A 25,194-nucleotide genomic window follows, 5' to 3' on the forward strand; every position below is an offset into this window, starting at 1 on the left:
CCTGTAGGAAACTTTATGCTGAAGGACTGAAATTCCCACAAAAGAACATTATTTGTTATGTTCTCTGAACAATTTGAGAATCATGACTTTAAAAAGAACCAATAGGAAACCTCTAGGAAACGTGTTGCTGAAATACTGAAATTCCCACAGAAGAACTTTGTTTCTTAACATCTCTGAACTATTTGAGAACATTCCCAATGTCAACCCAGTTGGAGAACATTCCCATAACATTACCAAAATGTAAACTAAATGTAACCATGTTTGAACTTTTAGGAAATGTTCTGTTAAAACCTGTTATGGATGATGCAAATTTTTGCAGCTTTTTGTTAAAAATCGCGCAACATTTCAAAGTCCTGCTACTCATGCCAGGAATATAGTATATGCATATGATAAGTATGTGTGGATAGAAAACACTCTGAAGTTTCTAAAACTGGTTAAATCGGGTCTGTGGCTATAACAGAACGTGTTTAGGAGTAAAAATCCCTGGTAAAACTGTTTACCAAAAACAAAACAAAAAATATTCGTCCGCCATTCAATTAATTGTTTAAGACGAGAGAATATATATATATATATATGCGAACCCCCTGTAAACGCCTACAGCTTCCACACGATGTCACCATTGCTATCAATATCAGAATCATTTATCCTTGGTTACAACACGAATAGACCCCTCCCTTCTTGTGGCGCACCACAGTATGTTGTGAAACTGAAAAAATGGACGATGTTTTCCAGACTTGCTGCTATCGAATACAGATCGCCCCGTGATCAATTTGATACATCATTAACGTTTATTAATACCTAAAGTTGGTTTAGAAACGTCGTTTGAAGTGATTTGTAAAAGTTTATAGGCGACTTTTGTAATTTTAAAAAGTGACGTTGCGTCTTGTAAATTGACTTTTTGCAGCATCAGACTGGCCTTCAGCAAATGACATTTTGGGTATACAATGACGGATTTAATCGGGAAAAAGACCCAATTGTGATGTTTATGGGACATATAGGAGTGCCAACAAAGAAGCTCGTCCAAGGTAATGAATGTTTTATATTTTATTTATGCGTTTTGGGTAGCGCCGGCTACCGCAAAATCTGTTGTTTACGTGTCGTGCTGGTATTTTGGGGGGTGCATGCTATCAGATAATAGCTTCTCATGCTTTCGCCGAAAAGCATTTTACAAATCTGACTTGGTGGCTAGATTCACAACGAGTGTAGCTTTAATTCAGTACCTTGCATGTGTATTTTTATGAAAGTTTGAGATTTAACGAGTACTAAGTAAAGTACTATAGGTGGCGCTCTGAAATTTCCGCTGAGCGGTCCCTGTACAGGGACCACCTCAATATTAAAGTAATGAAACACCAAGAAAATTGTTTTTTTTTGGTCAAGTTCCTTAAATGTGCTGAGAATGTTCCAAAGCCAAGCAAATATCCTACACCATTCCCAGAAAGTTGTGTATTCAAAAAAAAACATACGATCACCACACTGCAGGATGGTACTGCAGGGTGTCCGCAAATGTATTATTATTATTATTCTCATCATCATCATCATTATTATTATTATGTTGTTTTATGAATATTGCTAACTGCAAAATAATACCACCGTGGATACCATTGTTATGTCTCTGCATCCAGTATGAAGGCAGTTAGAGGTAGATTCATGAGCCAATGCTAACTAGCGTTAGCACAAGGATTGGAAGTCTACAGGAACAGTTAGAATGCTTGCTGTCCCTGTTCATCTGTCTCTGCGGAAGTACATAAATGGCTTCAATGCCAAAATCTCAAACTATTCCTTTTAATATGGAGGAAATAGCACAAATTACAGTTCTTTTTTCTGTATATAAAATTGTTAGGTGGGCCTTCTAAGTGGCAATTTTCAGTTCTGTATCTATGGACATTTTCATTCTAAATGTTCCATTGCCATACTGGCTGGCAACATTCCTAACTCTTGCTGTAAACGCGACCCAGTCGTTCAGTCTATTTGTTCTGTATCTATGGACACGACCAAGTGGTTCAGTCTTTTTGTTCTGCATCTATAGGCACGACCCAGTCGTTCGTTCTAAATGTTCCATTGCCGTACTGGCTGGCAATATTCTTATATCTTGCTTGCTAGCTAGCCAGAATAACAGCAAAGTAGCGGCATTTGCATTTGTTTAAGTTGTTTTCTAGTGAAATTTATTTTTAATACATCCATAACAATGAGCTAATGAGGCACGATTTCGCATGGCATAGAACATGTGCTCACTCGTCAGGACACTGTTGTTCAGAGTAGCTAGCCAACAACACAGCTACAGTAACACAATCACTTCAAATTGAAGCTGGAAAGACTGCAAATTAGCTGCATTTTGTTTGACCTTTTTCAAAATATAAAATATATATATATATCCATAGAAATGATGCCAGCTGATTCAGAATTTTGTCTGGCTGAGAAACGCTGCCTGTCTGTCTCGTCCCAACTCGACAACTCAACAGCAGGAGATCGAATTTGAATATTGAAACAGTGTTGCAAATGTCAGAGAGACAGACAGCAAGGTTTATACAAATCTCTGCTATTGAAAACGAAATGCTAGTCTAAAAGAAATGTGAGATAATGTGTAGATGCTTTTTATAGTGGAGATCAAGTTTATAAATTGCCTGGCTGGGCTGATGAGACAGTGGATTGCGCAGTCAGATGGAACAGACTAAATAGATTTAGCCGGTGGCAATTTGTGGAATAGACGCCGGCTAGAATGCGGTTTTAACCAATCAGCATTCAGGATTAGACCCACCCCTTGTATACTTTTAAATAATACCATCTTTGACAACTAACAATCAGATATTGTTTGTCGTGATGTACAAAAGTACCAAAAAAATTATCCCACTTGAGGCCTTTTGCTTCTTGCTAGGTTGTCATTGTAAATAAGAATTTGTTCTTAATTGATTTACCTGGTTAAATAAAAGGTTAAATAAAACTAGATAGTCAGGGAGTATCTAAAATTCCAAAAACCGGACATTCAACGCACATGCCCATTGATTTTGTTATGAAGTTTGAGCAGAGGAACATAGAATTAGACATGACAAAATGCATAGAATTGCAGAAAATTAGTATTAAAACTGCAACATTTTCTCTCAGCTCAATTATTTATTTTTTTAGCAACTTTTTTTCTACGCCGCCAAGATACCTTTGTAGCTAATAGACTTAGATTTTACACTACAAAATCTATTCATTTTAAAATGTTGATTACTTCTACTTGCCATTATTATTCACTTGATGATAAGACAATATGTGAAATTAATTATTTTGCTAACATATGGTGGTCCCTGGGCAAGAAAAGTTTGAAAACTCCTGCTCTATGAAACAAATGGTTCTCAGAATGTTATGTCCTAGTCCTGTCCTCCAAATGTATTTCCCTATTCTCGCTTCACTTGCTATATATTATGCACATTGATAGCTTGCTAGCAAACCTCCTCGCCTATTAATGTATCATAGTAGCAGGTTAACAGGAGGCAGCAGTAATCTGAAAGATCAGACCGAGACGTGATGAAGTGATCGGGTGAAATAAGAAGCGAGTGAACGGAGACATGACAAAGCCTGAACATTTCAGCTATATTTCTCATTGATTTAGCCCACTATTTCCTACAGGTGTGATACAGATGAAGGCCTATATTTAATCTGGATTTGACAAATAATAGCCTGACTAGGAATCTTTGACTTCTCCATGTGCCATATGTGTTCCCAATTAGGGTAAATGTAGTCCTATTAATAATGTTTGAATGTTTTCCTAATTTGCATCGGCTAACCATTGTGATTAATGATATTGACTTAACAGGTATGGGTAACAAATAATAATTGGTTTCGGTGCTCCGCGTGGGCCCTTTGATTTTTCATTTGTTTTCCATAAATGGCTACTGTAGTGGAAGAATGAGAGGAGGTGATATTCTAACGACTGGCTGGCATGCGAGGCCGAGCGTGATGACTCAATCACGATTTATGACATTGTTTGGATGGCAGACAATCTGGGGGCTATCACAAGGTTCAAACATACCTTATTTGTGGCAAACTCTAATAAGAGAATTCAATTGTCATGTTTGGATTGTTTCAAGAGTTCATAAAGATACTTTTTATATATTTTATTGTACTGTAAGTGCTATGGATTTATTGTCACAGGGAAACTGTTATTCTATTCGTCGGACAGCAGATAGTTCAAAGATGGAGTGACTCAAGGGTGTGCTCCTAACATTTAAATTGAGTTGATTAGGTTATAATCTGGATGTGTTTTCCTGTCTTTTGTTTTAACTAGCAATATGCAAATACATGTTCATTCAGGTTGGGCGTGAGTTTCTGCTTGAATTTGGTTGAAAGGACAGTGAATTTGTTCATACTCTACTTTGAGAACTTGCTACCAAGCTCCTGCGTTCTGTGTGGTTCAGTTGGTAGAGCACAGCGCAAGTGTTGTGGGTTCAAAGATGCCCTAAAGGCCAACATAATCTCACACTCAATTTGTGCAAATATTTACAAAAGTATTTCAGATTTTGTATGTTTTTGTGTGGCTTAACTAGTGTGAATTTTCAAAACATTTTGTGCAACTTAATCCATAGGAAAAGACACATTTTTGTGTGACTTCATACATAGGAAAATACATTTTTGGGGTGGAAACTTTGGAACAATATTTCGAAAGTTATTGGAACAATGCATTTTGGGCAATAATGTTCTACACTGCCTTTTTAGTGTCCCACATTTATTAATCAACCAAGTTGTCCCCGAAATACTTATAATATAATAGTAGCCTTGCGTTTTTTATTTTATTTTATCAATGTCAATTCTGTTTTCTATGCTTGTTTTCACTTAATACTTTGGGATACAAGTGCTATGTCGGATTTTATGAGGGTTGCCAGATTGGAGAAAAAAAGCTGTATTTGTCAGTTTTTGTTGCTATATTGTTGAAGGTATTTGGATGGGGAATGGGGATACATTTTCCTGATGGTAAATTAGTTCCTCCATAAATGTGGAGACACAGAAGACCTGCAAAAAAAATATGTTTGTTTTAAATTCCCCTGGTGCAGCTGCATGGTATTTGCAACTATAATGAGCTTGGGCTATGATCAATTAAGCCATATCAGTGAAATTAACAAGCTAATGTAAAATAATGAATTATGTTGGCTTACACTTATGGCACCTCAAGATGATTATTACGGTCGTGCCAATCATGTTATATACTTAGGCCATCCTTTTTTAATTAAGGATCGGACCCTTTTTTCCCATTTTCGCCTAAAATGACATACCCAAATCTAACTGCCTGTAGCTCAGGACCTGAAGCAAGGATATGCATATTATTGATACCATTTGAAAGGAAACACTAAAGTTTGTGGAAATGTGACATTAATGTAGGAGAATATAACACATTAGAGCTGGTAAAAGATAATACAAAGAAAAAAACATGATTTTTTTTGTTTGTTTTTTGTACCATCATCTTTGAAATGCAAGAGAAAGGCCATAATGTATTATTCCAGCCCAGGTACAATTTAGATTTTGGCCACTAGATGGTAGCAGTGTATGTGCAAAGTTTTAGACTGATCCAATGAACCATTGCATATATGTTCAAAATGTTGTATCAAGACTGCCCAAATGTGCTTAATTGGTTTATTAATGCATTTTTCAAGTCCATAATTGTGCACTCTCCTCAAATAATAGCATGATATTATTTAACTGTAATAGCTACTGTAAATTGGACATTAGATTAACAAGAATTTAAGCTTTCTGCCCATTTCAGATGTCTATGTCCTGGGAAATGTTTTTTGTTACTTACAACCTCATGCTAATCAAATTAGCCTTCGTTAGCTCAACCGTCCTGCAGGGGGGACACTGATCCCATAGAGGTTAATCATCCCCCACACTACTCCCACAGGTGTCACCCTTCCAATAGTGTCTCAGAGCCGACGCAAACATGACCTCTTTGCATGACAGATAGTTCGCCTCATCAGATCCTGGGCCTGTTTATACTGAATCAGATGTTGGAAGTTATGCATCCTTTTCAGTACTTTAAATGCCCTGTACTTTAAATGTCCATCCACCATGGGACTGATTTCCTCCTCCTCATCCTCCTCCCTGAACTCTTAGGTATAGCCACGGTAGCTGCCCCCACTAAAGCTGTTCTCTCACAGTTATTCATACTATTCACATCCTCTCTCATTTCCACCTGAGCCATCGCCTGCTCACTCAACTCTTGAAATTGGTCCCACTTTGCCCTTCCAAACACCAACCTGCCTCTTCCCTCTGGCCTACTGTGCATACTATGGGGTAATGACGTTGACTCCTCCCATACCTCCCACTCACAGATTCCTGCCATCGCATTAGATACCAGAGGGAGGTCCAAGGCAGACTCTTTCCCTGTGGCTACATCAATCCTGGTCCTTCGGCCATCATTCAGGCACACCAGAACTTTCAATTCTATCAGATTTTCTATCCTTGCCCTCCACTCTCTCCAGCGCAACCAGGTCCAAAGTCTGACAAGGATTATAGTAGTTCACTACCACTAAATCAAATCAAATCAAATCAAATTCAAATCAAATCTAATTTTATTTGTCACATACACATGGTTAGCAGATGTTAATGCGAGTGTATTGAAATGCTTGTGCTTCTAGTTCCGACAATGCAGTAATAACAAGTAATCTAACTAACAATTCCAAGACTACTGTCTTGTACACAGTGTAAGGGGATAAAGAATATGTACATAAGGATATATGAATGAGTGATGGTACAGAGCAGCATAGGCAAGATACAGTAGATGGTATCGAGTACAGTATATACATATGAGATGAGTATGTAAACAAAGTGGCATAGTTAAAGTGGCTAGTGATACATGTATTACATAAGAATACAGTCGATGATATAGAGTACAGTATTAGCACCCCTCCTCTCAACCACACCACCACCACCACATATTCCTGTTCAATACCTTTGCCTAGCATCTTGTAAGGAAGTCCTTGCTCTATGAAGGTGGCACCTCCCCCTCCCCCTCCATCTCTGTCACTACAAACCACTACATATCCCTGTGTGATAAACTCCAAAGTAGGTTTGAGCCATGTTTCCTGCATGCACATCACATGGCATATCCTGGCATATCCACAATGAACTGCTTGAACTCATGCCCATTCGCCAACAGGCTTCGAGCATTCCATTGTAGTATTACCACCATAACTAAGATCCAGTAATACATGACTCCAGCCTCGGCTGATTGAGGTCATCTCGAACCTCTTCCCATGTCAACCCTCTCATACTCAGATGTCTCCCAGCCGCTTTCACTATTAGCTGAATCCTCTCTGTTTTAGACTCTACTTTAGCAGTGCTATTGACAGCTCCTGTTATGAATGTCAACAACTTTCTCTTATCTATGTATACCATATCGCCGCCCACCTGCCCTGTAATCTCAGTTCTAGATGCTCCTACCCATCTCTACCTTGAACCTGTATCTCCCTGTACCTGGACCATCCTCACTGCCTCAGCATATGACACCCTTCTCTCCACTCTCACTTATTGCACCTCCACTGCCTGTTTCCTTGCATCGCACCTACCATATGCCACACCATGAGCCCCCCCATAAGCCCTCACATAATAACTCATATATTAATAATAACTTTATTTGGCAGTACACTGTCCTTGATGTGTAACAGAATAGCCTGGCTATCTACCCTAATCACATCCCTTGTTGCTTGCAATCTTCGAAAATGAACTAGAACGCCTCCTCTTAAGTTGTTGCTTACCTCTTTAGTGCTAACACTCACAGGCACTCCTGTTATCACCCTTTTAATCTACTACTTCCCTGCTTGATCAGTCCAGCTGCTCGACACCACCTTTCACTTCACTATTTGCTTCAATCAGAGATTTTCCCTCTGCACCATGTCCTTACAGAGCACTAAAAAGCTCCCATCTCTTAACACTTTACCATAGACAACTTCCCCGATCAACTCTTTTATCACAGCTGTCAACCTTATCGGACTCATCGCCCCATCTCCCCTTCCTCCCTAAACTTCAGAATCACTTTATGCTCCTCCTCACCTCCATGCTCCCCTCAAGACTTGTCTTGCCCTTCCTTGGCACTCTCTACCTCAGAACTGATGCTGGCATTGGAAACTATGTTGCTTTCCTCAAACTTCCTTTTCTTCATCACCGCCTCCATAAACCTCTCGCTCCCATTCAAACCCCTACTCCCTTTCTCTCCCACTTTCTTTTTCTCTTACCTACTCCCCCCTTGATTTGTATTGCTATGCCCTATACTTCACTTCCTTCTCCATCACTATCACCTAACATCTGTGACCCAACCACCACCACACCATGTAAAGTTTGATTGTATGCTTATCAACAACTGATACCAGAGCAAAATTAATAGTTAGTCACAAACAATAACTTGTAGATAGCCTAACCAGCTCTGATAGGGTGAGTAAAATGGTCAGAGTGAGACGTTCTATCATTTGTCTGGAAATAGCTAGCTAGCAAGCTAGCCAACTTCAGCAGGCAAGCTGCAGAAGGACGAGCCGGCTACAATTCCTCATTGTTTATCAGTGCAATTTTGACGGCCAACTAACTGAAAAAAGTTTAAGAGGGTTTATCTAATGTTCCTTCGTTAGATTTTAGCTCATCTTTCTCTGGCTAGCATTAGTTGTTGATCTTTTTGTTGTTGATGTGCATAACTGACGGGGAGAGACTACCTTTTCATGGTTGTTTGATCAATAGGACTGTAAAGTTCCCAAATGTAAGAGGACTCTCAAGTGGTATTGACATATTTGCAGAAATCCATTCTGGTGTATTTTTTGGCTAATGTGTTCTAATGATCTAAAGTCGCTCTGTTGCAACTGCCTGTAAACACACAATCCAGTTCAAAGTGAATGATGGCAGGCCTGTGTGGAAAATAAAGTCCTACTGTAGCTCTGATTGGCTATGGAACACCTGTCTGCGTAGACTGGATGAGACAGAAGTTCTTATTCAGTTTTATTTACTGCATTTAATTGTCAAAACGCATGTCCGCTTTCCCACTCTGAATTGCTATAGAACTTTCACAAACGCCTCAGTATAAGTAATTACCAAACATTTTAAGAATTTGTGAAAATGACCATATCTAAGTGCTCACTTGTCATCAAATGTTTTTTAAAACGTCATTCTTCCTGGGGGTGTATATGATCAGATCTGAATAAGATTGCATGTTGCTAAAATGCTGTCAGTTCTACTTTAAGTGATAATGTGCTCTGTTGAACTAATAGGAGCTGGCATATTACCCTAAAATAAGGCCTGTTTTTTTTGCAATTACTTCAAAAAGCAAGCAGTTGGGACATATTGGGACGTATTATGAAACTGGGCTTCATGGCAGATGCAATGAATAATAATAATCAGAAAAAGCGTGGTTTTCTATAAGGAATTCGAGCAGCACATTAAGACCATTATACATTATTCTAATACGAAAGCTGTTAAAACAATAAATATGTGAGCATCTTTTAAGGTCTTTGTAGAATCTGTCATTTGTTTATACCCCCTAGCGTATGTTATCGTTGTCTGTTTGTATCCTTCTTATATGTATACTGATTTTTCTCCAATAAAAAAAAATAAAAAAATAAAAAAAGACACAACACTCACTGCCCTCCACTTCTCTATGTGGCCGTCTGTCTTTCTATTTTGTCGTTCTGAGCCGGGCGTCAATTAAACTGCAGTACTAAAGCAAAACTGTAGGAGCAGTCGAAACCGTGCTTCTAGATCGGAATTCTCTCTAACACAGTTATCTCTGGCCTGGTCAGAAAGATCAAGAACAAATATCAACAACATCAGTTCAGCTGTGCGAGTGAAAAGATACGAGACTAGTTTCTAACATTGCACTTGTAGTATAAATCATTGTTGTTATTTAGCGCAAATATGTCTTTGTTCGGGAAGTTATTTGGCACTGGAGGTAAAGGGGATAAAATGACTAGCCCTCAGGAGGCGATTCAGCGACTTCGAGACACAGAGGAAATGTTGACGAAGAAACAGGAATTTCTGGAGAAAAAGATTGACCAGGACCTCCTCACTGCGAAAAAGAATGGCACAAAAAATAAAAGAGGTGAGACCTATCAGAGATGCGCTCTTAGTGTATTAGCTGTCTGGCTCGCTTGTTTGCCAACAACTTGACAGGAAGAAGGAAGTTGATAGTTAGCGAGTTAGTTCGAGCTAAAGCTAGCTGCTAACTTAAAGCCTGTGTGTGAGCCTGTAGCTAGCTATTTAGCCGAGTATGGTAGGTTGCCAATTATTGAGCAATATGCCAGATGGTTAAATATCTTACTGATTTGATACCGTAAAAATATTGCTGTTTTATTTATAGGTTAGTAGCTAGCTAGCCTACGTTATATAGCTATGTAGCCTACTGTACTAGCTAGCTATACCCTTATCAGTGAAACTTGCAGGCTAACGTTACTTATCTAAATAGGCTGGACACAATGCCTTTTTCTGATTTAAAACAAAACTACTTAATTGCATCCGCCGCTGCTTGCCGTAGTTTTGAAGTAATCACGAAAAAACAGGCCTTATTTAAGGGTATTTTTCGCCATGCCAGCTCCTATTAGTTCTATTGAGTACAGTGGCACTAACTCGCCTTCCTTAGGTTCTATTCCCAGCCTATTGTGTCACGTCACACTGCTTGTTTTATTATTGTTGGCAATGAGACCTGCCCACGTTGCTGGTCGTTCAAATGTAAACAACAACAAAAAATGACTCATGGAACCCTGAATTCGTCTTTTTGTTTCCTATAGGGAAAATAGGTATGTCTCTCTATTTTGCCAAATATCTTGCAATGTGTTTTATTTAGATTTTTTTTTTTTCAAACTGAACACTATTTTAATCATGATAATCTAAGTTTTCTAATTATGTAAGGCTGGGCAGCATATGTATCAAATGCTAGCCCCAAAATACCTTTTGCCATTGGAACGCTGAGCTCCCCCCATTGTTTTCCTATGAAGAGGCATGCTGGTATATTTGCCAAATATCTCACAATGTGTATATTTAGATTTTTTTTCAAGTCGGACACCATTTTTATCCGGATAATCTCCTTTTCCTAATTTACATAAGATTGGGCAGCGCACTCTCCTGTCATCGATCGCTAGACCAGAACTAGTCAACATTTTAAATTTTCCCCCTACTTTCTCGTTATGCAGACATAAGCACACTTGGCACCATAGAGGTGCGGATGTTTACCTTCAACACAAGTGCTTTTTTTTCAGTTTTGTCCTAGGAACAGATTGTAGTGGTTAAATAAAAAGGCAAAAAAAAAAAAGTTGGTGCCATTTAGACAAAACAGGCTCTGCGAACATTAGATTCCATTCATTTGCTATGGGCTCGCGCCAGTGTTCCAGTTTAGCCAATGTTATTTTGCCATTTTTTTTTTATCCTTGGGTGAATTTTGACTCGTTCTATTGTCCAGCCTACTCTGAAGCCATTTCATGGCCCCTGATGTTGTACATCATGTCATGGACGACATGGTCCTAAGACTTTGTGCCTCTTCCTAAGTGACTTGTTACCTTAACTATTCTGAATATGTAACACACTGTTGTACAAACAAGCCTACAACCTGTCATGAAAGTGGCTGTTCCTGCAAGCCTTTCAGAGAGGAATGTTTGCTTTAGTTAAAACCTAAATGTATCATGTACTCTAACAACCCGATCAAAATTCAGAATAATTGACAACATAGTGTCGAGGTAGACACAAGGAATATTTGGCCATGGAAAGTATTCCCTGAACCAACTCTGAAGCACTTTTCAAACAGACAGTGGAACGCCGCTGAGTACCCCCACTTGTCTCTTGTCGTCTTTGTGGTTTATTGACATGATGGCGCAGATAGAGATGGTCGCCTTGCTTCGAGTCCTTAGGAAACTATGCAGCATTTAGTTACAAGCATTTCCCTACACTCGCATTAACATCTGCTAACCTTGTGTATGTGCCCAATAAATTTGATTTGGCAGACTAAACTTACAAGGTGTGTTGCCGCCACCTACTGTTTAAATAATGCAAAATCAGTGTTGGAGAAGAAAGTAAAAGTGCAATATGTGCCATGTTTAAAAGCTAACGTTTTAAGTTCCTTGCTTAGAACATGAGAACCTATGAAAGCTGGTGGTTCCTTTTAACATGAGTCTTCAATATTCCCAGTTAAGAAGTTTTAGGTTGTTGTTATTATAGGACTATTTCTCTCTATACCATTTGTATTTCATATACCTTTGACTATTGGACTTTCTTATAGGCGCTATAGTATTGCCAGCCTAATCGCAGCAGTTGATAGGCTTAAACAGCGCTGAAGTCATAAAAAGCGCTGTGCTTCAAGCATTGGAAAGTGCTGTTTGAATGAATGCTTACGAGCCTGCTGCTGCCTACCACCGCTCAGTCAGACTGCTATATCAAATCATAGACTTAATTATAATATAACAAACACAGAAATGCGAGCTGTAGGTCATTAATATGGTAAAATCCAGAAACTATCATTTAGAAAACAAAATGTTTGTTCTTTCAGTGAAATACGTATTTTATCGAACGGGTGGCATCCATAAGTCTAAATATTGCTGTTACTTTGCACAACCTTCAATGTTAGGTCATAATTATGTAAAATTCTGGCAAATTAATTATGGTCTTTGTTAGGAAGAAATGGTCTTCACACAGTTTGCAATGAGCCAGGCGGCCCAAACTGCTGCATATACCCTGACTCTACTTACACAGAATGCCAGAGAAGTGACACAATTTCCCTAGTTAACATTGCCTGCTAATATGAATTTCTTTTAACTAAATATGCAGGTTTAAAAAATATATATACTTGTGTTTTGATTTTAAGAAAGGCATTGATGTTTTATGGTTAGGTGCATTGGTGCAATGATAGTGCTTTTTTTGCGAATGCGCTTGTTAAATCAACCTATTTGGTGAAGTAGGCTGTGATTCGATGATAAATTAACAGGCACCGCATTGATTATTTGCAACGCAGGACAAGCTAGTTAAACTAGTAATTTCATCAACCATGTATAGTTAGCTAGTGATTATGTTAAGATAAGTTCAATGCTAGCTAGCAACTTACCTTGGCTCCTTGCTGCACTCGCGTAACAGGTGGTCAGCCTGCCACGCAGTCTCCTCGTGCAGTGCAATGTAATCGGCGTCCAAAAATGCAGATTACCGATTTGTTATGAAAACTTGGAATCGCCCTAATTAATCGGTGGACCTCTACTACACAGGCTCGGGAACCTGGTAGGTCCCTGGATAGGAGACCAGATGCTGCTGAAGTGGTGTTTTTCTTTTTACAATTTTCTACACTGTAGAATAATAGTGAAGACATCAAAACTATGAAACAACACATGGAATCATGTACTAACCAAAAAGGTGTTAAACAAATCTAAATATATTTTATATTTGAGATTCTTCAAATGGCCACCCTTTGCCTTGATGACGGCTTTGCTCACTCTTGGCATTCTCTCAACCAGCTTCACCTGGAATGCTTTTCCAACAGTCTTGAAGGAGTTACCACATATGCTGAGCACTTGTTGGCTGCTTTTCCTTCTCTGTGGTTACTACATGATTGTATATGTTACTTCATTGTTTTGATGTCTTCACTATTATTCTACAATGTAGAAAATTGTAATTTTTTTAAAGAAAAACCCTTGAATGAGTAGGTGTTCTAAAACCTTTGACCGGTAGTGTGTGTATATATAGTGTGGCAGACCAGGGGGTTTGGTCAAAACGTTTAGACAGATCAGACATGGACAGAGTAGGATTAGCTCGGTTTCAAGAGTGTTTATTTAAATAATAAACCAAAAGAAAATAATAGGTCTCCCCCATGAAACCCTCTCCGGTATACCGTCTTCTGGGCTCTGGGTCTTGCTGTATCCTGTGGGGTACACAAAACTGAACTCCCTCCTTTTACCTCTGGAACAGTCCCCAACTATACGGGAATAACCTTTCTTCCCCCAGTCCCTTCTTCCGTGTGCTGCCCTTCTGGCAGCTTTATGGGACCCGTCCAGCTGGTGAGCAATCAGCCCTTGATTTACTCACAAACCACAATCAGCCCCAATTAGTCCTGGCCGGAGAGCCCGTCTAAACCTGGCACGTCCAGCAGAGGGAGCCATCGCCTCGTGATGTATACTCCGTCTGTAACCAGGCCTCGATGAGTCTCCCTCTGGTGGCTGACCTGCTGTATGTCACAATAGAGATTGTTTTTTAATATTCAACAAATACCCTACCAATTGAATATTGTATATGTATGTATATTACTGTAAATATTGATCATGTTCCTTGTTTATGATCATATGTTTTGATGCATTGAATGTTAATATTGTGAACCTCCTTTTTTTCTCCTGGTTCAGGAAGTGATGTCACTGTGTACTGCCCCTACATATAGGACCTTCCACCCCCACCAGGGATATGGATGCCTGAGGAAGACCTAAGGGTCGAGACATTGTTATAAATAATTATCACCTGGGGGCATGAGCAGCAGTGTACAGTGTTTTCCACCCCTAAAATGAACACTTACCATTACTTTCCCCAATGCTACACATTCCTTTGTCTCATGCCCTTCTGCACACTTCTCACATCTAGGAACCTCTCTCGTACACACTGCTGCCACATGCACATAAGCTTGACACCTGTAACAATGCAATATATTTGGAGCAAAAGCTCATACAGGATAACTTATAGAACATCAAAACTCAAAAGAACAGACGACTTCTGTTTCACCACTCATGCCACCCCGTCTGCATCGCACCAAACGACGAGCATCACAAACACCGGGAAACTTTCCCCTTCAGTTGGTCAACTTTCACATTTACCGCTACCTCCAGTAATCTATTTTCAATGGCACCCTTTTCTTGAGAGCAAAACAATTCACATCTCTTATCCGCATTCGTTTAACGTGATGTGCCTGCTCCCTCTGACCACTAGAAACACAAACAATTATCACCAGACCACTATTGGTTACCTTCACTGATTCCACAACAACAACTCTGTTTTTCCCACCCTGAAACCGCAATGGATCAGCCAAAAGGCAAGGGTACATTTAAAAAAAAAAAAAAAAAATGTCACAGGCTCGTCTTTATCCAGACCCTCGGTGCAAGACTCGTGTTTCGAGAACTTCACCACCAAACCTTCTGCCCTCACTCACTTCCATTTCTCCTCCCGTCTTCGATCCGGCGTACAGCTCACTCTACTTACACTTTCTACTATTCTTCTTTTAACAAACCATCTCCCTTTTTTTCACCATTTTAACTGATTTGAAGTACAGCCTTTTCCTCCCTCTCTTCAACCTCCTCTGCCTCCCTTTTTCCCCCCTCCATTCCTCCTCCATATTCCAAGAGTATGTTACAGCCTTATTCCAAAAGTGATTCAATACATTTTTTTCCCTAATCTACATGCAACACCCCATAATAACAAAGCAAGAACAGGTTTTTAAAAATCTTTGCAAATGTATGAAATAAAAAATAAAAAAAATAAAAATTGACATACGTTTTCAGACCCTGCATCCTGTTTCCATTGATCATCCTTGAGGTGATTCTACAACTTGATTGGAGTCCACCTGTGGTAAATTCAATTGATTGGACATGATTTGGAAAGAAACATACCTGTCTACATAAAGGTCCCACAGTGGACAGTGCATGTCAGAGCAAAAACCAAGCCATGAGGTTGAAGGAATTGTCCTTAGAGCTCCGAGTAGGGTCCAACAAAATGGCCTCCATTTTTAAATGGAAAAAATTGGAACCACCATGACTCTTCCTAGAGCCGGCCACCTGGACAAACTGAGCAATCGAGGGAGAAGGGCCTTTGATCAGGGAGTTGACCAAGAACCCGATGGTCACTCTGACAGAGCTCCAGAGTTTCTCTGTGGAGATGAGAGAACCTTCCAGAAGGACAACCATCTCTGCAGCACTCCACCAGTCAGGCCTTTATGGTAGGGGGCCAGATGGAAGCCACTCCTTAGTAAAAGGCACATCACTTGGAGTTTGCTACAAAGGCACCTAAAGACTCTCAAACCATGGGAAACAAGATTCTCTGGTCTAATGAAACCGAGATTGAACTCTTTGGCCTGAATGCCAAGCGGCACGTCTGGAGGAAACCTGGTACCATCCCTACTTTGAAGCCTGGTGGTAGCACGATCATGCTGTGGGGATGTTTTTCAGTGGCAGGGACTGGTTGACTAGTCATGACCGAGGGAAAGATGAACGGGGAGAGATTAGAGAGATCCTTGATGAGAACTGGGGCAAAGGTTGTTTTTTTTTTCTTCTAACAGGACAACGACCCTAAGCACACAGCCAAAACAACATGAGTGGCTTGGAGACAAGTCTCTGAATGTCCTTGTGGCATTCAGATGTGCCAAGCTTGTAGAACCCAAGAAGACTCTGTAATCGCTGCCAATGGTGCTTCAACAAAGTACTGAGTAAAGGGTAAATGTGATATTTCAGGTTTTTTTAAATACATTTTGCAAAGATAAAAAAAAAATTAAAAAAAACTGTTTGCTTTGTCATTATGGGGTATTGTGTGTTGATTTAAAAAATATATTTTTATTTCCATTTTAGAAAAAGTCTGTAACGTAACAAATTGGGTAAAGTCAAGGGGTCTGAATACACTGTACGTCTCCTTATGATAATACTGCACTTCTCCTGACATCCTGTTCTTGACTTCTCAAGGGATGCCATTTTCCTTCCTCCACTTGCCCTACTCCCTTCACAGAACAGTGCAAACTGGCTCTAACCAGAATAGAAAGAGGAGTGGGAGGCCACGGTGCACAACTGAGCAAGAGGACAAGGACATTAGCGTGTCTAGTTTGAGAAACATACGCCCCACAAGTCCTCAACTGGCAGCTTCATTAAATAGTACCCTTAAAACACCAGCCTCAACGTCAACAGTGAAGAGGCGACTCCGGGATGCTGGTCTTCTAGGCAGAGTTGCGAAGTAAAAGCCATATCTGGCATATAAAAATAAAAGATTAAGATGGGCAAAAGAACACACACTGGACAGAGGAACTCTGCTTAGAAGGCCAGCATCCCGGAGTCGCCTCTTCACTGTTGACATTGAGACTGGTCAACTAGTCTAAAGAAGGCCAGTTTGATTGCTTCTTTAATCAGAACAACAGTTTTCAGCTGTGCTAACATAATTGCAAAGGGTTTTCTAATGATCAATTAGCCTTTTAAAATGATAAACTTGGATTAGCTAACACAACGTGCCTTTGGAACACAGGAGTGATGATTGCTGATAATGGGCCTCTGTACGCCTATGTAGATAATCCATAAAAAAATCACCCATTTCCAGCTATTATAGTAATTTACAACATTAACAATGTCTACACTGTATTTCTGATACATTTTATGTTATTTTAATGGTCAAAAAATTGCTTTTCTTTCACAAACAAGGACATTTCTAAGTGACCCCAAACTTTTGAAATGTAGGGTATATTACACTAGATGACAAACAGGAGGCACTGTTTTGAAGCCACAGTGCCTCCACCTTGACACTCCCCCACCATCATGGAAGCTATAGAAATGCATTCATTAATGTCTACATTTGTTATTGCCACATTTATTCTATTACATACACCTTAATGCATACTTTAAAATTATATTATGTGAGTTTAACATAAAAATAAAAATAAATCCTTCAATTATCATGTTTAGCAAGTACTAATGTTACTGTCCCCACATATTCTTTTAAATATGTAATTTTGTCCTTAACATTTAATTATTCTAGAATCCTGATAGAGTACTGCTCTTTCCCAGGAGTGCCAATATTGATGACCGGTGGTTTCAAAGCCTATCATTGGCCATAAATAGCAATCGAAATCCAGGGTTTATATGTACATCATTGTTTAACGCATGAGCGACTACCGCCAGTGACCACGACGACAAAATTAACATTATCGACATGCAAAAAGTGAATCGTTATAACACCATAAGCATGCATAAAAACCAATTTACATGCAAGATAAATTATGAATCAAAATTTAGATTACAAAACAATGATTTTTATTGTTAAACGTGACTCTGTAAACTGATAGTTAGCCAGCTAGCTAGCTAGTGTGGGCAAGTTGGATGTACGTGCTGAGGTATCACCACACAGGCTACATTTTCTACTGTGATTTGGTCAAAGACGGCGCCGCCGCTTCAATAATAGAGAATAAACCAGATAGGTGCTTACAGATGGGCCGCAGTAAACGGCGAAGGTCTCATAAACTTCAATGGGAGGAGGGCGGCTACACGCAAGCAGTTTTGCAAGCGGTGCGGTTCGCCTCTGGCACAGGGCCTAAAGATTTAATTAGCGGAGTCTTAAGCGGCTGCAGCGCATGGTTGACCAATGAGCGGAGTTCATCTTGACATCCAATCAAACAATGTTTTAATGACCAACATTCGAGCTGACAACAAACGGGATCGTTGGTCTCTACACAATGTAGGCGTATTTTGTCGGGCTCAAAACCCGTACTATTTTCTCCGCCCTCAGCTGAGTGGCTTCCACAGACAGGAGCACCGCAGAGCCCCCCTGCCTAGGATTCATTAAATCAATGGGCCAACCCGCCCGCCGCTCTGCGTGCAACTTAAGGGGCACAATTGCAACTTTGGACCCTTTCCCCTCAGGCCAAACATTGTTGAGGTGTAATAGTAGAGCAGCTATGATTGGAGTGGTGATTAGACTTGACACATAACACGATTAGGTTGTGTGCAGTAAAAGAGAGGCCTACGCTCTGTCAGATAGTAAAACAACATTAAAGCAATAGAAATAGACACACCTCAGTTTTCTTCTAGAAATGCGATTAAGCTGTAACCGATCTTGGACGGTCGATTTCCATGTTTCTGCTTCTCTCTCTCTAAGGGAACTTTTGATGGAGGTGTTATGCAGTCTAGCTCACGCAGTCCTTCAAACTATGTGACTGTTCAGATAATCAATAGAGTTGATTCTTTCAGTGCTTAATGATTGGTAGTCTCGCGTTACCATTCTCCTAAGTCTCGTCCGCATTAACATGCATGCAGGAAGCATGGAACTGAGGCTAAATGATAGGTAACCACATGCTCGAGTGGACTATATGGGGTGGTAGTGAAGCTGGTGGTAGTGCCTTCAGGTTGCCTTAGTTGTAGTAGCAGGGGAAATATTTGCACATCAGGTGATGTCCCTGACATGTCAATAGGTCATTATGCTAGCTAGCCTATGTTTATGGAGTAGCTTAGCTCAACCCAAAAAACAGAAGCAAGCTGAAGCCACAGGACAGTAAGACATAATACATATTTTGTATAATTTTTGGTCACAAATGTTGCAGGAAAATGGTGTCTTCAAAAAGTACTTTCAGCATTTTTTAAATGTAAATTGTCTGGAGTGACAGATGTGCTCAATCAAATAAGATGTGATGCAGAAATCTACAAGCTACAAAGTAAAACCATCTTATCACATCGAAGATACTTCAGCCTGTCTCACCTCAATTAAGTACATATTGTAAACTTGTGTAAGCTTTCTTATTATAAGCTTATACATGGTCACCCAGTGAATACTGACTTAGCCAAAACCAACCAAAGAAACGAATCAGTTGAACAACAATGTTAGATTTTCTATTTCCTCTTGCAGTGCTTTAGGGCTTTTCTGCTCCATTAGTATTCCCATCCCACAACCTCTCACAGTCGCTTCTCCTTCCTCTCCTCTTGCATCCAGCTGCTCTGCAGGCCTTGAAACGGAAAAAGCGGTACGAGCAACAGTTGGGCCAGATCGACGGCACGCTGTCCACCATTGAGTTCCAGAGGGAGGCGCTAGAGAACGCCAACACCAACACCGAAGTGCTGAAGAACATGGGCTTTGCCGCCAAGGCCATGAAGGCAGCCCATGAAAACATGTAAGGGCCACCGTCACTTTTATTATTATTATTATTATTATTATTATTATTATTATAATAATAATAAACTGAAAAAAACTTTCGTAACCTGAAAGGAAATCATTTACAAACCCGTTTTGAAAAACTAAAACTATACTGAAACTTAACTTTGACTCAAACTAAATTAAATTTAAACCATCATGGATTATGTTCAGCTGTAGATTTTTTTTCTGTAAACTTTTGGCCAAAATCAAATGTGGTTTTCAAGCTTTTTTTTCTAATAGGGTTTGCAAGCTTCTGAATCTGGCGGGTAAATGCTGCCAGGAGATAGGCTTAGCTTCTGCATCACTATCACCAGCTATCACTAGCTAACAGGGAAGAAATCTGCTAATTTCTTTCCCTAACTCTAAAACTAAAAACAAAATAGTACAAGCATACAATAGAAATGTAATAAAAACTCAAACTAAATACAAACTATTAAATCAGGCTTGAAAACTTACTGAAACTTAACAGAATTTTTAATAGAAATAAAAAACTAATTTAAACATAACTATAATAACCTTGGCGCGCACACACACACACCTCTGAGGTGCCTCTGACCTAGGCCAACATTAATGTTCTACTTCACGTTTGTCTAGGATTTTTTGTGTGTGTGACTAAACCTTGAATATGCAATGAAACCCATTTAACTTTAACCGTTAAAGTATTTTTTACGTGTGCAACGTCCTCATACACAGCCTTTTATCTGCAACAAGTCAATTTGATGGAAACACATCACTAGTGGGAAAATTTTCATATTTTAATTTTGCAGAAACCTAGCTAATGAGTGAGACAAGGAGTCCAAAGAAGTGGTAAAAAGCCATCGACGGACCCCCCCCCCCAAACCAATCCCACCCTAACAACGAGTATATAGTATCAGTTCTCTGTTTGACAAGTAGTATGGAGCTGCGGCTTGGAGTATTTTCTTCACCCAAATGACAAAATTACATATGGACTTAATTACCCTGTGAGCAGTCTATGGACCAGGTATGAAAGTAACCAATGCTTTGGTTTTGTTTATCTGGCCATTGTTTCAAATGCAAATTTTTTATAATTTGTGTCACAATTCCAATGCAAGTCAATGGTACATATTGAGTGTGCAAAACATTAGGAGCAACTGCTCTTTCCATGACAGACTGACCAGGTGAATGCAATGATCCCTTATTGATGGCACCTGTTAAATCCACTTCAATCAGTGTAGATGAAGTGGAGGAGACAGGTTAAACCCCTAGAGTCGATTTCCGCCGCGGAAATCTAATTAGCATAATCAAAATCAAATCATTCTGTCAGTTTAAGCTAAAGATATTTGTTTTTTTGCATTGGCTGCGTCTCAATCCACCCCACATCCGCCGATGTCGCACTTCCGCATCTGCGGTGAAACGTGCCAGAGCTAGAGCGGTGTTTGTCAGACCATGAGACATCCCGAAAATTGGTCTTCTCACAAAATCATATGTGGTGTTCAAACGTTTGACCTATAAACTATTATGACCCCTCTATGGAAAGATGAGACTCTCACAAACACCATGGTGTTCCTTTTGCTCTACAACCCTCACAAGCATGTTGGGACTCTTCTGAAGTCGATACAGCTGATCTGCCAACTTCTGTCTGTAGCGTCCGAACAGTTTGGGCTGCACACTAATATGAAAGATGCGACTCTCACAAACATGCCGGTTGTTTTGCTGTAGGACGCCTCACAAGACTCGTCTGAAGTTCCCCCGGTACCAGTAAAAAAAAAAAAGAATGGATTAAAATAGTAAGGCCTAATGTAATTTATCAAATCATTGTTTTATATATTTTTTTACAATTCTAAATCAAATAGCTAAATGATCCTTGGTATGACCTTCTTAAAACAATTCCATATCGCTTAGTAGAACCCGCCCGGCATTGATGGGGCTTAGTCAAGAGAGACATAAAGAAGAATTTTTAAGCCTTGAGACATGGCTTAAATGTGTGCCATTCGGGGTGTGAATGGGCAAAACAAAGGATTTAAGTGCTGTTTGAGTGTGTCAAGAACCCTAACGTGGCTGGGTTTTTCACACTCAATAGTTTCCCGTATCAAGAATAGTCCACCACCGAATGGACTTCCAGCCAAGCATTGGAGTCAACATGGGCCAGCATCCCTGTGGAACTCTTTCGACACCTTGTAGAGTCCAAAAAAAATTGAGGCTGTTCTGAGGGCAAAAAGGAGTGCCACTCAATATTAGGAAGGTGTTCATAATGTTTTGTACACTCTGTTACGCATTTTCACACTTTATTATACATGCTTCATTATTCAGAATGCAAAGTAACTTCCATAAATATCTGCAGTGAGGTTGATTTTCCATATCTCTATCCTACATCCTCTCAATGTAAATGTTTGGAAATCGCATAATTTCACCTTATGGTGTAGTAATATCATAAAATGGCTTCTGCCAGAAAAACGTTCAAAATGTCACTATTATTCTTTCCTGAATTTGCTATGAATTATTAAATGGTCTTTTGTGTTTTTGCCCATAGGGACATAGACAAAGTGGATGACTTAATGCAGGACATCACAGAGCAGCAGGAGCTGGCTCAAGAAATCTCTGACGCTATCTCTAAACCTGTAGGGTTCGGAGAGGAATTTGATGAGGTAAGCTGAGCTAGGATGTTTCCTTTACCGCAGTGCTTCCCAAACTTTTTCAACATCCCCATTTGAGAAGGTCTGGTCACACCACACATTTCCTAGTTGGCAATGGTCTGGATGGATATTGTCATTTATTGGCTTAGTCCCAAACCTCCACCTCGCGACCCATGAGACCTCAGCAACCTGTGCCACGTTTATTTCTATGGGTACAAGCTCTGTCCATGACAGAAACTGCACACTGCTCTTGTTGCCAGAAAGAAAATGTTGCAGCTTTAAAGCTCCTGAAATTCTACACATTTTACCATGGCTTATGTGTATTCATGTGATATCATGTGATACCCAAACATAATGGGTTAAAAATGTTAGCTGACATGGGTTAGTTGAACAACTGAACATTTCTGACACCCCAATTTTGGGAACCACTGCCTTACCGAATCAGACTAAAGGTGTTCGTCGTTGTTGTTTTGAAATGTATCCTTATCTTATTTGGACGTTATAGACCTGTCTAACCCTTAATTATTTTTTCTTTCTTTGTGTAGGATGATCTCTTAGCAGAATTGGAAGAACTGGAACAAGAGGAACTAGACAAAAATCTCCTGGAAATCACTGGCACAGATAATGTACCGCTGCCAAATGTGCCCTCCACATCCTTACCTGTAAGACCAGCAGGTAATGGATATATTGGCTTAGCCACTAAAGCTTAGCCAGCTTTAATGCTAGCTCATGTCTCTGAAGTACACTGACGGGAATTGATTTGAAATGATAAAATACTGTCTACACACACACACATTTTTTATTCTGAAAACATCTACCTGTAAACGTAGTCTTCCCAGTAGTATAAGGTTTTTACCGTTTCCAACCAGTATTTCACCAGTCAGTGTAACGCTACCTGACTTCTATTCAAACCTGAAAGTTTTTTTGTCGATCTTTATAGGCCGATTAAAAAAAAATCTTACTAATTTTATCGAATGTGGTTCATTCTTACAGCAAAGGAGGAAGATGATGACGAAATGAAGGATCTGGAGGCATGGGCCGCCAACTAGTCACTGCTTTTACTCCATACCTTCTATGGTATGTGTTTCAGAAAGGAATAGGAAAAGTCTGAATAAACGGAGACTTAAAAAAACTTGACAACCTTTCGCTTACTGTCAAGCTCAGCCTCCTAAAGAGGGACAATGGCATGTTGTACCTTCAACCACTGAAAACTCCAAATCTCTGGAGCGACCAAACTGTTCTTGAAGTCCCCCAACTCGTTCTCTACTGTAAAGCATTGCTTCACTCCTTCCACCCCCCTTCTCTTAGTGCACAGAATATATTTTGAAAAGAAAGTGTAAAAATGACTCCTCAACACTGACAATAAGCTTCAATGTAGAATTTCTAATACCTCATACCCGTTTTATGTGTAGTGCGACAATACGTTGGAAGATATTACAATACCCTGTATACATTTTTGTTGTTGATGCACAATATCCCCTTGGCGTCATGTGTTCACATGGCAATCCGCTGTTATTTAATCCATTTATCAAAATATGCACTTAAAATATACCTATTGTACATTATATTTATTAATAGCGATGTCCAGCGGGGAGAATTTGATTCCCATCTTTAGGGCTATTGGTGTTGGTCTTACATTTTATTTGGGCAGGATTTATTGAACTATATCATGAATATTCTTCCAGATACTCTGGCTTTCAAACGTGCACATATCTATGAGGGCAACTCCACAAGGTTTCCTTGAAATGCTTCTCTGGGTGATGGTTCACACGGTTATCTTTCTTTGATGTGACAACCTAACCAACTATTTACATTTTGAAAACACAATGACATTTCTCATTGTCTATACTGTATCTGTTCAAACTGAAGTGACTGAGTGAGATTATGTCTGCCTCTGTGAGTGTTTGTTCATTTTCATATTTAAGAAACATTAACAATATAGGAGGTAAAAATATATATATTAGGGTGTTTGGGCTTCTCAGAGTAATGGAATTTGATGTGTGTGTGAAGCGAGAATAAATTGATTGTATTCAGACTCCAAATTACAGGCAGTGAGGTTTATTTAACTTATGGCTTTCCTGAGTTTGTCAACTTACCCCACTATTTTGTAATTTGACATGCTGCTTCAGATTTCATATTTTCTATGTTTTAAATGTCAATTTTGTCTAAATTCCACCTTCAGAAGGGGAAATTAACTAATGTATGACAGCATTATGTTATGTTTGACATGCTCTGATATACCATAGGTTGTGTGTTTTTGTACACAGGGCTGTCCCTTGCGATCTGGTTCCTGTTTTTCTTTGGTCCGTCTTCCTACCCTGCCTATCACAACTTTCCCTTGTTTTAACGGAACACCTAAATTAAACATTTTGCCAAGTTGTGCACTGTTTGTTTCCTTTTTTAAGCTAAGACAATCTGTGAATTCCTTTATCAAGAACTGTTGGTCAGAGTTATGGCAAGCACTTGTGATGAGATCAATGCTATTGAGAGGGCAAAGGTTCGTGTAATAGTAAGTGTTGGGTCAAGGGTTATGGTTGGGCAAGGGCTATTCTTAAACCACAGTCATCTGCTGAAAAAGTCTGATCATGTACCATGTTTTAACCGAAATACTAAAAGTATTATTGTTTGGAATGGAAGGGAACTACAGTGGTAGTTATTACCTTATTTTTGTCAAATATTAATAATTCTGTTGACAAGGTCCAAGTTAAAAAGTTTTCATTTGAATAAATTATATTATTGTATGCTGAACAAATGTAAATGCAACATGCACCAA

At 39.5% G+C, this 25,194-nt stretch overlaps 1 protein-coding gene across 3 annotated transcripts; it reads left to right on the forward strand.

The window, feature by feature from the left end:
* The first annotated feature begins 687 nt into the window (after positions 1-687).
* LOC110493874 (charged multivesicular body protein 4b) lies at positions 688-24,800 on the forward strand. 3 transcript variants are annotated; one of them, XM_090205050.1, is made up of 5 exons: positions 688-1,025; positions 19,627-19,804; positions 22,319-22,433; positions 22,967-23,096; positions 23,415-24,800. In XM_090205050.1, the coding sequence occupies exons 1-5, from the start codon at positions 926-928 to the stop codon at positions 23,468-23,470; spliced, it is 579 nt and encodes a 192-aa protein (XP_090061176.1). In that variant the 5' UTR covers positions 688-925; the 3' UTR covers positions 23,471-24,800. The 3 variants fall into 3 exon arrangements, with proteins under 3 accessions (XP_090061176.1, XP_021424109.2, XP_090061178.1); XM_021568434.3 differs by lacking the exon at positions 688-1,025 and adding an exon at positions 9,653-10,048; XM_090205052.1 differs by lacking the exon at positions 688-1,025 and adding an exon at positions 10,119-10,742.
* Positions 24,801-25,194: the final 394 nt, after the last annotated feature.

This window comes from Oncorhynchus mykiss, chromosome 17 (genome assembly GCF_057628025.1).
Source record: "Oncorhynchus mykiss isolate SJ-2025 chromosome 17, ASM5762802v1, whole genome shotgun sequence".
NCBI lineage: Eukaryota > Metazoa > Chordata > Actinopteri > Salmoniformes > Salmonidae > Oncorhynchus > Oncorhynchus mykiss.

What these genes read in the sequence shown, in the direction of transcription:
- LOC110493874 (XM_021568434.3), top strand. Translation starts at nt 9,865, where the DNA reads ATGTCTTTGTTCGGGAAGTTATTTGGCACTGGAGGTAAAGGGGATAAA. An exon ending in TGGCACAAAAAATAAAAGAG is followed by an intron (nt 10,049 to 19,626) that starts GTGAGACCTATC and finishes TCTTGCATCCAG; the next exon opens with CTGCTCTGCAGGCCTTGAAA. An exon ending in AAGGCAGCCCATGAAAACAT is followed by an intron (nt 19,805 to 22,318) that starts GTAAGGGCCACC and finishes TTTTGCCCATAG; the next exon opens with GGACATAGACAAAGTGGATG.